The sequence below is a fragment of the Chlamydotis macqueenii genome, chromosome 3 (assembly GCF_036417535.1).
Source record: "Chlamydotis macqueenii isolate bChlMac1 chromosome 3, bChlMac1.mat, whole genome shotgun sequence".
In the NCBI taxonomy this organism is placed as follows: Eukaryota; Metazoa; Chordata; class Aves; order Otidiformes; family Otididae; genus Chlamydotis; species Chlamydotis macqueenii.
The window spans coordinates 20,096,604-20,110,261 of record NC_141558.1 but is presented as its reverse complement, the minus strand read 5'-3'; the positions used below and the strand labels follow the sequence as shown (position 1 = coordinate 20,110,261).

General features: G+C 35.7%; 1 protein-coding gene across 7 annotated transcripts in view; it reads right to left on the bottom strand.

Annotated features, from left to right (window-relative positions):
- Window positions 1-13,658, bottom strand: part of MYT1L (myelin transcription factor 1 like) — a 319,362-nt gene that overhangs the window by 76,340 nt on the left and 229,364 nt on the right. For 5 of the 7 annotated variants that reach the window (XM_086744916.1, XM_086744921.1, XM_086744914.1 and 2 more), the window contains 2 exons: window positions 6,978-7,955; window positions 2,355-2,489 (listed from right to left, as the gene is read on the bottom strand). In XM_086744916.1, coding sequence (XP_086601042.1) covers window positions 2,355-2,489; window positions 6,978-7,955 — 1,113 coding nt within the window. The remainder of the gene's footprint in view (window positions 1-2,354; window positions 2,490-6,977; window positions 7,956-13,658) is intronic. The other 2 variants (XM_086744919.1, XM_086744920.1) reach the window with 1 other exon arrangement.

The window sequence follows — 13,658 nt, the reverse complement described above, 5'->3', positions numbered from 1 at the left end:
CTGACAAGAGAAGTAAGTATGGTGACCCTAGGCTCATTAACACAGGGCAAAAGTGAAAGTTATGAAGGTTACAGAACCTATAAACAAATGCATCTCTGGTGCAACAGTGAAGCAGAAGACTTCCAACATGTTCATACAAAAACATTGAGCAAAGATCAGCTCAACAATAAAGTGTGAGCTAGCAACAGTCCAATACAAAATTACGGACTACAAAAATGTATGTATTCATAATGCATAGCATTATACACACAGTATCAAACTCGAGAGCTGAAAATCTGCCCTCAAGCTATACTGGTAGAACACTGAATTATTCAAAACACACCTCAGTACAACCCTAAACAAAATTTAACCCTAACTATAAAGACAGCTCAACTGAGCAAGGGGCCAGTTCTGCCCACTTCCACACAGATACATCAATCACATCTATATGATAAGCAGAACTGGTCCTTTAATTTTTACTTATATTCTCTACAGATGGGAAAATTGCAATGGATTTTTTTTTTTTTCAGAAGACTAACAACTAAAAATAAGCACTTAAAAATTGAGAGATGGTGGAAAAAAAAAGAAAACTGTAAAAAATAAATAAGTGGTACAAGCTTAAGCAAGTAAACTGATCCACATCTGCATCCACTGCAAGATGGATGGAAAACTTAGTCCCAAGACTGCTCAGAGCAGTATTCCTCTAAATCATAAAGCTCATGTTATGATGTGCCAAATTACCAAGAACTTTTTGGTAACACTAAAGAGTTTTGTATGATGTGAGACATATCTGAATCCACGTCTCAGAGTGGCAGTACACCACTCTATGGAAAAAGGCCATCCAGCCCTTGCAAAGTTCTGATTTTCTTATAGAAGAACTAATCTGGAAGCCTGTATTTAGTTCTCACTTAAAAAAAAAAAATCTAACAAAATCAGTGAATTCCTTGATTGAGTTAAGAACTGAATAAAAGCTGTTCAGATACTTCAGAATTTAACCATGTATACTGATTAAAAGATAACCATAATCATCACCCCATCATCAGTGTACTAAAACGTGTGTAGATGCAAAAGCTTTACTCTGAAATTCCTACTATTCAAAGCTGTTCTTGAAACATGCTTCACAAGGCCAACATCACAGGAAAAAAATAAAAAGATGAGCTCACCTTTTTCATTTTAGTAGGTACAAGAGCATGCAAACAGTTTAAAGCTATATTCTTCTTTGATTTACAAAGTCTTCTAAAGAGCCTTTTATTTACCATTTGTAAAAATGAGAGAACTTTGAGCAACTGAATAAATATTTGTGTTTCAGAAAATTACAGGATCTTGCAAAGCAGAGAAATTACTCTATTTGTTCTACTGTATTCAGAGATCAACCAAGCTACAGCAAAGTTTCCTAAAGCACTTCTTCATTACTTTACTTCTGGAAGAAGCCACTCTACCGTGAAAGAGGAGACTTTTAATGTCTGCCACTCTTGGTGCGCTAATCTACTTCTGTTTTCCTGTCCTTCAGAATCAACTTTCCTTTGGAAACTGGGCACCATTTTAGCCCTGACTGTCTTTACAACATTTCCTTTAGACTGCTGTAAATCCAGTGAGGTTTGGTCTAAAAGTGGGGATTTTAGGTCCACAGGCTTCAATGGAATAACTCAATTTTATAATTGGTGTGAAAGAGAACTGGGTCTTAATTAGATGCTTGCCTGGTGCAACTCAGCATAGAGCAATTAGCTCCAACAGAACTATGCCGATTCCACCAGCCAAGGAGGTGATTTCCAAAAACGAAGCCCTCTGCCTTTCGGTGAATATCCATGAGCTCATATGGGTGAAACTCCTTTGCAGAGAATCCGCTAACATGGCAGGAAATTCCACCCATGTGACCGATAGGGGAATACTATTCAAAATCCTGAGTTGTATAACTAAGTAAACAGCCAAATTGTTATTTTTAATAATAATAAGTTAAATATAAACTATGTTTAAGACACAACAACAATAAAGAAAAGGGGTTGCAAATTTTTCAAGTACAATTACTCCTGCACAAGACAACAGGGACAGTTGATGTGACATCAGCAAGCAGGAGTAAAAGCAGTGCATACCTTCTGGAAACCTTTTTCTCTGTTGACTGAATACATCTATTTAAAAATAACCTAGCATTCTTAAAATCAAAGAATACAGCTTTAAAAGTTGTTCTTTTAGTGTAAACGTTAGTAGAGAATGGAAATGATGGAAGAAAGGAAAAAGTATAACACAGAACAGTTGACTAAGTCGAGACAAACCATACTGAAAAATGAAATCAATTTTCTAAATAAAAAGTTTAAAAAGCATGCTAGAAAAATCTTTGTAGTTTTATCCCCGGTTTCCATGAAACAATGTGAACTTACTTTCTGGAGGGACCCTATCTTTGTGTGGGCATCCTGACAAACTGCGGTGATGGGGGTAAAGCCCCGTTACATGGCCAGTTCCATCACACCCAGGGGTAGGACATTTGCTCTCTTTCTTTTCTGTTCTTGAGGGATCTATAATTTACAACAAATGTGTCAAGTGAATGATGCTTTTCACATTTCTGTAAGAAGGTTCATTTAATCATGTCATTTACTCTTTGGTAAATGTTTTTAAGAAAACTAGAAGGAAAAAAAAAAGCCTTCTACTTCTTAACACAGTTCTGTCACTTTTATCCCGTCATCTTCTTTTCAGACAGCAGGCTTCTACGATCACAGCAAAATCCATTCACAGTGATTGGAAAGTGACCTTTTTACAGCAAAACCATACCACTGTCAATCAGTGTTCTGCTGGCAAGCATCAGCTCAAGAGTGTAAGGTCTTTTGGAAACTGTTTAGTTGAAGTTTCCCTTCTTTACATTCTTATTTGTCTGATGTATTAAGGTCTGTAAAAGTACTGTCATGGAAGTTCAATGTCCTGAGAGTAGCAAACCCAGCTCTTTAGCATAATGATTCAGCGATTCAGCACAAATAAATCCCTCTTCCAAAGCTCACTGAGGAGACTACTCTCATTTTCTTTAAATTCCTTATGAAGTGGTAGAAATTATGTAAATATTCCTTTCTCTTCAGTAAATTATGGTGGGGAAAACATTGTAATCAGAATTACTGGAAGTATCACTTGCTGTGTAAATATGGGCCATTACAAACATGCATATATAATACTTGAAAATTCATATGCTTAAAAGGTTAATGATCTTTTAGAATGTTGTTGGATCTTCTGTTTACAAATCAATGAAAAGTCTAAATAGACATTTTTTCAATAAAATAAAGTTTTCTGCCAATAATGTAGTGGAACTGCTGGTGAGATTAATCCTGAACTAGAATTTTCTCACATACTTCATCAGCTTGTTTCCTTTAACAGAACATCTGTAAAATAACATTCCTACCCTTCCAGCCCAGTACATGATACACATTACATCTTACCATCTTGACCACAGTTGCCAGATTTGGAGACTATTGTTGGTTTTCATATTAGTATTAAAGGAATAAAATTCAGGATACTCTAACTGCTACCATTTTGGTCTCAAGATCAACCAACATCCCCTTTCCTTTTTTTTCAGTCTGTCCTCCTTTCAATACCCAATCTGAGCTATCCTCATTTAAGTATTTTACGCTGCTCTTGTCATTACTCTGCTCCAATATTTATGCTTTCATCTCTGGAAAAGAAGATTTTGCTACTTGTTTTCCATTAAGTCTTTCTTACATTAAATTCCATCCCAGCTTCAACAAATGCAACCCTCAGTAAATCAGTGGACATTTCAGTACCTGCAGAACTTCATATACAATCCATTTTTTTTTCAGCATGAATCAATACAATCTAGAGTTCACATTCAGTTGTGTACTTTTTTTCTCTTGATTTCTCTCTGGTAGCTTATATATATATAGTTACATTCCAAGTTCTTCCAAAACACCTTCATTTTAGAGAAATTACTTAGCTCATTGGAGTGACTCTCCAGGTCTTAAATTCATTCTTAGATTTTAATATGATATTTAAACCTTATCTTTTGCAAATGGAATCCCTAATTATGAAAGTTTTATTTTACTGCATGTTGACTGTAGAACACAGTTCTTTGTTTCATACTCTTTAAAGATAAATAAACATACAAGTCTATCTCCAAAGTGCTATACAGTTATCACAACACTCCTGGAAATACCATAGTCTTATACATCAGGAAATTGAAACAAAGAGATCAAGAAGTTAAACCCAAGGCCACAGAAGGAGCAAATGTCAGAGGAGGGATCTGAATTCCTGCCAGAGAGGCCTGTGCTGAGACCACTAGAACAATAAGCCCACAGCTACATACATACACAACTCTAAGAAAATCTTCACATCAAGTACTTTGGGATGTGCAAAAGTATTAGATAAGTGAATAAGTAATGTAAATGAAATATAAATAATGTAAATATAACAATATTCAAGGACTGCAAAAAATGTAGATGATTAATAGACCATAATGGCTTTTTAGAGACTTTAAACTAGAGGAACTTTAGCTACTTCACGTTATCAGAACTCCACCAAAGTCAATGAAGGCAGTCTAATTTAGAGCAGCTGAGGATCCGGACACTTACATCCTACAGTGTCAAGCAAATCCTCCTCTGTATTCATGTCTATGCTATAAAGTTATAGCATGTATCAGATCCTTAAGAGCCTTTATGGTCTAATGAGTCAGAAAAGATGCTGTATACTATACTTAATGATTTCAAAACTTGCATAAAATCATACTTGTACAATTTCCCATTGCTTTTAATGGAAGACATTTGACTAAACTTTCCACAACTTTAAACAAAACACTGGATACTCTTTTGTAAATCCCTGCTAATTGGGAGAAATATTCCATAGTTTTATTTAATTCTGTAACCTTTCCTCACTCCTTGCCATAACAGCAATTTCTGGAGAAAGCCTGTTTAGAAGGCTTTAAATGGCAGGGGAAAAAAACGGTTAGTGGTCCCTTAACAGTTGTTTCAGTGATCTCTGGAAGCAGGACTCCTGAAGCCAGGAGGTAGTTCTCACTGCAAACTTGTGTACACAAAAAAAAGGTTCCACTTAACCATACCATACAACTCTGTGGGTATCTCTTCCAGGAGTATCTGGATGATAATGTGGAAGTTGAGAACAAACTATACAAGCAATTATCTTACTTAAAGCGCCCTCTCTCAACAGCTACCATGTTTTAAAGTAAGGAAGGAATATATTTTTCTTTCTTCCTTTATTAAAAAAGCATAGAATGATCCACTCCACAAAGCTTCTTGGTCCAAACTACCACAATATTTAGTCTCTGGCTGTTGTCTGAACCTATTATCAATTCGGTCTGCATTCTCCCAAGAGACAGGATGGTTCAAAGAAGCTCTGGAATTACTGAAGTAGGAAGTTCATACTTTTGCTACTGTCAGAAATTATGCAGCCTTTTTGGAGACAGCAGATCCATATGCGTAAATGCTTTCTCAGGCATACATAAACTGGAAGGGCTGGACAACACCAGAATTAAAAAGCTCTTCAGAAATTAATGTTGGTTTACCATGTTTTCTGTGGTTTTATTAGAGACATATATTCAAAGGGAAAGGCACCCAAAATAGGTCATATGCAAACAACATTTTGCACAACATCTACATGGCTATGCAGTAGCACACTAACCAACTAAAGTTGTCTTCCCCAAATACCCGAAGTTACTACAGCACTCACTGGACCCTCTATTTGTGTTTAAAACAAACAAACTTCACTAAAATACATTGCAGAAGAGTGTTCGACATAAGTAATTTCCATGCTTTTCTAAAAAACTGGTCATTACTTTTCTTTAAGGCTTGTAAAAAAAAGATGAAAACCTTTCTTGAACCAAGATGTTGTCTGCCTACCTGGCTGTCACAGGCAGATCTTAGGGCATTACTCTTTCAAAACAGGCATTTATAAAAAGGAGAAAAATGCCCACCATCTCAGTTGTAGAAAGGAAAACAAATATTTTTACAACAAATACAAGATGAACCCAGACTCTGCTCAGCATCTCCCAAGAAATACCACGTCCTCAACTTCCACTAAAGTCAATGGGAATCAGGGGTGTTCAATGAGTCTCAGGAGGTATTGAACACTTTATACAACACAGCCCTACATGTACAGATGTAGACACGTTGAAGAGGGGTGTGGTAATATAAACTCACCATCACCATGATAATCCCGTAAATCAAAAGGCATTCTAAAGGTAACCTTTAGTCTGTTCTTTTTTTCTTTATTTTTTTCTTTTTTTTTCTTTCTTTTTTTTTTTTTTTTTTTTTGGTATTGAATTATAGTCAAGGCAGCACCTTAACTGTTTCCACAATGGAATGAAACCAGTGAAGTGGAATGCACATAAGAAAGAAATTGCTATTGATCTCAGCCCAGGCCACACCATGCCTTGCATAGCAAATGGCTTCCATTACCTTACTATCTTAAGATAATTAATGTGCAGTCACTGCCCCTATCTTATGTTATCGGTCATTCTGATACTGTTCAATTTCTATCAGGCTATTCTACATTTTAGATGGGAGAGGCTTCATCAATAACTGTCATTTGATGATAATTTTATAAATCATGATGCCACCTACCCAATCCAATCTGTAAAACATGCACTTCATAGTTGATTGACTACCTGCTACATAAAACTCCACTCTCCAATACAGTTTCCAACATAATTATCTTCATTGTTTTTTAATTATTACTATGAAATACACTAAAAACTTGAGAAAAATCTTTGCCTCTTTCAACATGATCTCTTCTTTTTTTGTTTCCCTGGTAAGTTATTTTTTAAATTTAGCCAAATCATACTCACTGAAATACTGTACATATTTCTAACACTGCAGAATGAGTTTTTTTATAATCACAGCATGATGTTATTTTACAACCATGCCATACTACTACAATTTAAATAAAGTTCCCGTTTTGTGGAATTAATAACTTAATTTCAGAAGTCTATGCAAAACTTAACACATTAGCTCACACTTTCTCATGACATAACATATGGTATATAGAAATATTACCTTTACCATAATATGGCTTTTTGACATGGCCGTCACTGGGTTTAGGCTTCCTGTCATCTCCAGAAAGGTGTCTTGGAGACTGTTCCTCAAATGATCTCATATTATCCCTCCTTCCAGCTTCCACTGCCATTTTTTCTCTCATGGCTTTTGCTCTCTCAGTTTCCAAAGCAATTGCTTTCTCAAGCAGGGTTAAGTTACCTTTTGTCATATCAAACACTTCTTCAGACCTATCTGAAGTAATAGAGGTGGTATCATCGTCTCTTTCATGACAACCATCCTCCTTTGCACAGCTAGAAAAAGTCCTAGATCTGGGGCTTAACTGTTCTTCAAGCCTCATTAGGTTCATCATATCAGAGTAATTCCGGTCTGGCGTTCTTCCTTGGAAGTCATCTTCTTGCCTGACATGCTGACGAGTGTTCATGTTTTGCTGTTGATTTCTTTCCTGTGGGTTTGTCTCACTGAGTTTCCTAGCCAGATCAAAACACTGGTTCCTTAAGCACTCCAAACTGCTGAGACACACCTCTTCATCACTCTCCTCCACCATTTTTTCCGTAAGTCCATTGTTCACAGGCTTCCCTAGCATTACAAAGTTCATATTCCTATTATCTTGCTGTGAAGTATTGTCTGTATAATTTCTGTCATTAATGTTTTCTGAAAGCACTACACCATGTCCTTGTGCTAATAATTTAAGGGAGTCCACTGTTTCCCTAACAACATCACTGTCTAAATCTAAACTCAGCTCACTTTTCCGACCAATATTTTCATTTTTGTCACTATCATCTTCCAGACTATTGGATGTATTGCTGTTCATTTCTGATTCTGTCCTGGCTCTGTATGCTGCATCCTCTGCAATTTTGCCAAGATTTAACAATGACTTGGCCACCAGTTCATCGTAATTATCATACTCATCATTATTGTTATCGTCTTTTTCTGTGTCTTGCATTATTCGAGTATTGTGACAATTCATTTGATGGTCTTCTGCATAAAAAACAGAAACAAAGAAAGAAACAAAGAAAGAAAGAAAAAGGAAAAGAAAAGAAAAAAAGTGGCTACAATTGGAACTGTTGTTGCAATCGCACGGACAGAAAACAAACTGCATGTCAAATATTGTTAATCACAAAGCAATTCTATACCACTAAGGCCAACATGAAGTGAATTTCTCTATAGTCTGTAAGGCTATTTTTGTTTATTTCCTATTCACATGAATTTATTTCACAGAACCAGTAAGAAAAAGGCAATCAAAATGCTAATTACTACTACTGCTAAATATTATGGCATAAATACTTATGTTTCTCCTTCCACTTCTATATTTACAGTTTCATGGGGTTTATTGCAGTCATATTACTAATATGGCATAATTGACTAGGTCTCCAACTTTTCTCACTCTTGGATTTCCTGTAAATATGGTAGAATGCAAAGGAGTGAGGAGTACTGGATTTATTCTCTTACTGATGAACGTCATTCACCAAAAGAGAAAGAATATACACCAAGCAGGAAATTGTCACATTTTAACACAATACGCACCATTAACGCTAGATAAGCAACAACTATATGCAAAGATCAAAATGGCATTTTACTTAGTGGATCCATCAGTAGAAATCAAAATCTCTCAGTTTAACTATGCAAACTGTGGAGAAGTAAGAATTTTGAAAGAGTTGTTACGTAAAAGGAAGATAGAAGCAATTGTATGTACAATATAATTTTATGTAAATATGCTGGTCCGAACTGTATGGTTTATACTTGTATCATAGGGATGTTATCTACTGTCCTGTGTATCATAACATAATGGTGTAGAGTTACCACATTTTACTTAGCTTTGTTTTAGTCACTGTTGAATAACAGAGGGACAACTTAATAAGATGGAGCCAATGTGAGGCCCTCACGGTGAGATTCATCTCACTTAACTTCAGACATAAGCAAAGCAGGCATCTATAGCCGAGTAAGCTATTCAGTGTTCCCATTCTTAGTCAGGAAGAGAAGGAGACACTTTAAGGATACAGTCCACCTGATTTGGTTAAGATATCTTCTTGAGAATAAAATTAATAACTACTAGAAGTGTCTGTTTCTCTTCATTTACAACAAAGGGGCTCGGAGTAGATGCCTACCTTAAAGATATCCATATTTGGTCAGATGAATATCATCCAGAGAGTATTTTTTGATACATTCACTCAGAAGTTATGTCCCATTCTTAAAACAGATACACATTCATCATTATTTACTAATGAACGTCACATAAATTCTATTTTGATAATCAGCTACTCAAGCAATATTTAAATGTTTTGCATCACAACTGGAAAAGAAAGTTCCTAAATCTGTCATTGCATTGACATGCTAGACTAGTTCTTCAACTGGTGCAAACTGAAAGAAACCAGTGGACCCAGGACAATTAACACCTGCTCAAGATCTAGTCCGTCAACTTCTGATAACATCTTTTCAGCTCAGATGTATTTTCAACACACTGGTACATCTGAATATGTAGGATTTTCTAAAGTGTGACTTCTATGTTTTGGGTTAAACAAACCAGTGGGAAATTTCAGGTAGCAGGTGGCTTGTACACTAACATTTTGATGATAGGAAATAATTTTTGATAAAAATAATTTTTATGTCAGTGGACAAGATGATAAATCAGTTTTAAATACAAAGCTCAACAGCACAATAATTAATATTTCAGCCACATGATAGTATTCCTTTTACACAGTGGTTAGGGATCCTGGGATGATAGTAGGCTGTAGTTAAGCAGCAGAACTGGTAGATGACCAGGCTAAATCTAGGGAAAAAAAATGCTCTAATGGTAAAATATTATGTAATATACAATCTACCTGAATATAGTGGGAAGATAATTAATAGCTAAGGATGTATAGTATTTTACATGACAAGTTACTCCAAGTCAATAGAGGGTTACCTATTTATCGTCAAAGGTGGTTATATTTTAGTTGCTGTTGTTCTCAAGATAATAATAATTCATATTTACATTTCAGGCCCTCAAAAATTAAGTGTATCAGAGTATCAGATTTTCAGTGTAAAAGTAAAAGATGCCACTTACACTTCCTACTTGAAAAATTTCCATTTATGAATGACTGCATAGAAGTAGGCAGTTAAGGATTACTGGGTAATTAGTTTGTGCTATTTGAAAAGCAACCATTTTAAAACACTAACAATAACTTTCTAAAGTGAAATGTACAAACAAATCCCACATTAATTCAAATATTAAGGGTAAAACCTGATGTCAAGAAGACCGTTCAGTAGAAACTGCTACTTTTATGGGGTGCTTCTTGCAACTACGTCTGATCGACAGTCAGATGTAGCAGAAGGAACATCAAAGTAATCAAAGAAGCAGTGATTTATAGCTCCAAAATTGCCAGTGTCTTCAAATTTAGGATGAGATATCTACAAACACTGGTGAAATCAGCTCAAACGTAGCTCTAACAGGATACTGAAATAAAGAGTAGGAAAAAAATAATATTTTCTCAAGCCATCCAGAGAACTCTTCCGGTACGCAGGGTTTATTCTAGGCCAACTTTTGAAATGTGAAAACTTCCAGGGTTTGATTTTTAAAAAAGGAGTTTTGTGTTTGTTTTTACATGAATGAGAGTCATGTAAATGACCACCAATGGGAGGAATATGTTATACTTTGCCTCCACAACAGTGAAAAGTCAAAATATGAATCACGTACTGTATGAGTGAAGACATGCATATTCCTTTTGAGTAGGTGAAGCTGGGTGAAAGCTGTAACTATAATACTTTTTTATTCTGTTTGTTTGGTTATATCCTTTTCAGTTCTCCTGCCCGTTCAATCCTAAAAAGAAGAAGAAAAAATGTGGTGGAGGAAAAGAAAGTTTAAAGCATGAATCCCAGATGAAAGAGGCAGGAAAACAAAATATTTTAATCAAAGTTCATTCCTCCTTTTTAAATTTTTGGCCTTTTCTTGCATCTTTTCTTTTATAACTATTTTGCTCATGTTTCTTACCTCCATGCAGTAGTTAATTTCAATGAAAAAGATATGTATACTACGCCATCTCCTCAGTGACAGTCTGTTGGATGCTGAGCCTGCTCTAGTGAAGCACCTGTGTCACCTGTCTGTTAAATGGAAATTTTAAGTACTGAATTAGTTTGTGTATGAGTTAAGGGTCTTCTGGAAAGCATGTAAGCTTAGCAGCTCTACATGAACCTATGTGCCTTTTCTTTGATTCAGCTCTGTAAAATCTAATCTTGCTTTCATTTCACATTTCTATGCTTCCTAAGACTTAAACTTTAACTTGGTAATTACCATTACACTGTGCTGTTTAATGGCTATTTGCTAAACGACTGCAAAGCGTATAGGATTAAAACAACTACACTAGCCGTTACATAATTTTTTTGAACCATTGACCCAAATTGTAGGTTTTTTATTTGGCGAAGAGGCTGAGTTTGTCTCAAAAAGAAATGAGTCAATTTAGGTGAAGAACGGACAAAGTTATCATATATTACTTTTCTGTTAGCTTTAGGGTTGCATGGACAACGAATATGCAATACAGTTTTTTAAAAGTATCAGATTATTTTAGCCTTCATCCACACAATATTATGACAATTTATGTATTTTTGATTGCAAAATTTGTAGTTTTTAACTCCCAGCAGATACAACAAATGACAGGAGGGAAATTACAGTGAAGAGTATGTGGAAGAGCTATAAAGAGCTGGAAGCCTTTAGCCGTCTCAACAGAAATGCACTCTTGCATTGCACTAAAAAAAGTTAATAATTTGATTTCTTATTGTACATTTCATCCAAGGATCTCAAAGCACTTTACAAACATTATTTTTAAAAGCCTCACAACACCCCTGTGAGGTAGGTATTTTAACCCCATTTTACAGATGGGAAATTGAGAGACAGATAAGTTGAGTGCCTCTTTCCATGTCATAGCAGGAGTCACTGGAGAATAAGGACTACAGCCTCTACGTCCTTGATTGTTTCCTCCCTTTGTTCCTATCACATCCATATTTAAACAAATTTTTGGCAGAAGAAATGGCTTGCCACTTTTAGTGTAGAGAGTCATGCAAAAGAGCACCTTTTTGAACCGGAAAATACACAGCATTTAATTTGAGAGATTCTGCAGAGAGAGGCAATGATACTTCTGTTATAGCAGCTACATTCCTACCAAAGGCCAAAGACTTCAGAAACAAGACTTTCCAAATCTGTGGTCCGTGTATCAAATTACTCACTTTCTCCCAAGCATGGGAAAACATGATGGCTAACAAGCTGAACCTATATGTGGTCATATAGGCTTCCTGCCCAGATGGATGGTTTCATTATCCCGGCAGCATTGCCTGTTTTAAAACACTTTACCGCTCTTGCTGCTGTCACTTGTCACTTCCTAAGTGCTCAGTGTATGATACTACTACGATGCCAATTTTCTCCCTCTAAGCTGTAAAGTGAGGTGCATGCATTCATCCCCACATGATGATAGCTGCCCAGTGGTGGTAGAGCACTGGAACATGATTGCTGCCCTATGAGAAACATTTAGCAAGACAATGTTGGTACAAATGCATCCCAAATCTTAGAAAGTTACAGTATTGTATGAAGAGGTGGAAAACTTAGAAAGGTCTCAATAACTCCTCCACTCCACATTGAAGAAATAGAGCACACGTAACTCCGAGGGCCTAAGCAAGGTCTCTAAAAGTCTGAACACTCTTATTGACATGGGATCTGAATCAGAGACCAAGCCTTTGAATATGCCTATTCCAGGGACACACTGAACACTGAAGTTGACTGCATGCAATTTGTCATCTCTGGAAAAGTCCTTGAAGATCTTTAACACTTTAGGTACTTTAAATAAAGACCCAACAAGACTTTTAAATATTGCACATAATTTCCATTTGCTGGCTTACTGTGTCTTTTCTTCCTTTTCTTTTTTTTTTTTTTTCTGTTATATTTTGATCTTTTCATTTTCTATGGGTCCCACTTTTTTCTGATTTTGCTCACTGGAAAATTAAGTACTACTTTTTTTTCCCACCCTCTAAGGACTAAAAGGGATCCTCACGGATCTGAGTTTCTTTTCTGTTGCAGAGTGATTACTGACATGTAAAAGCATTTTTTGTTTTTTCTTCTTTTTGCTATTAAAATACATTTTAAATAGAAACAATTAATATTAATAAATTATTTTGTCATAGCAGCATTTTTTAGGATTTAGTTTTCTATATAAATCAGTGTATTCTCTAAATGCACAGGTGTTTGTATAGAATCAATGCTCTGAAATACTCTTTTTTTCTTTGCTTATGCCATCCTTACAACTTGTTATTATGCCTCTGCATATGTCAGACCTGCATTAAAAGCATTCTAATCTACAAATATTCACACAAAGTATTATTAGAATATAGATGTTTTTACATGAGTTATCCTAATTAATATCATAGAATCAGGCAGGAATTTAGACAGGGAGCATCAAATAATCCAGAAGAGAGGTGATGCAACATGTTTTTTGAAATGAGGTTATTTGTATTCATCCATGTTTTTGCACCCTAAGTCCCTACCTGTATGAGTGTAGTTTTGGAAAAAGATCTGAAGGTATCTGACAGCTCCTCTGGTGAGGTTATGACTGTGGTAATTTTGCTTCAAGTGACAGACTGCAATAACTTCTTAAAAATTATCTAGGTTCTGACTCAAGCTGATAAGCTCCGTTTAAGATTTTGTATTTTCACCACAAGGTG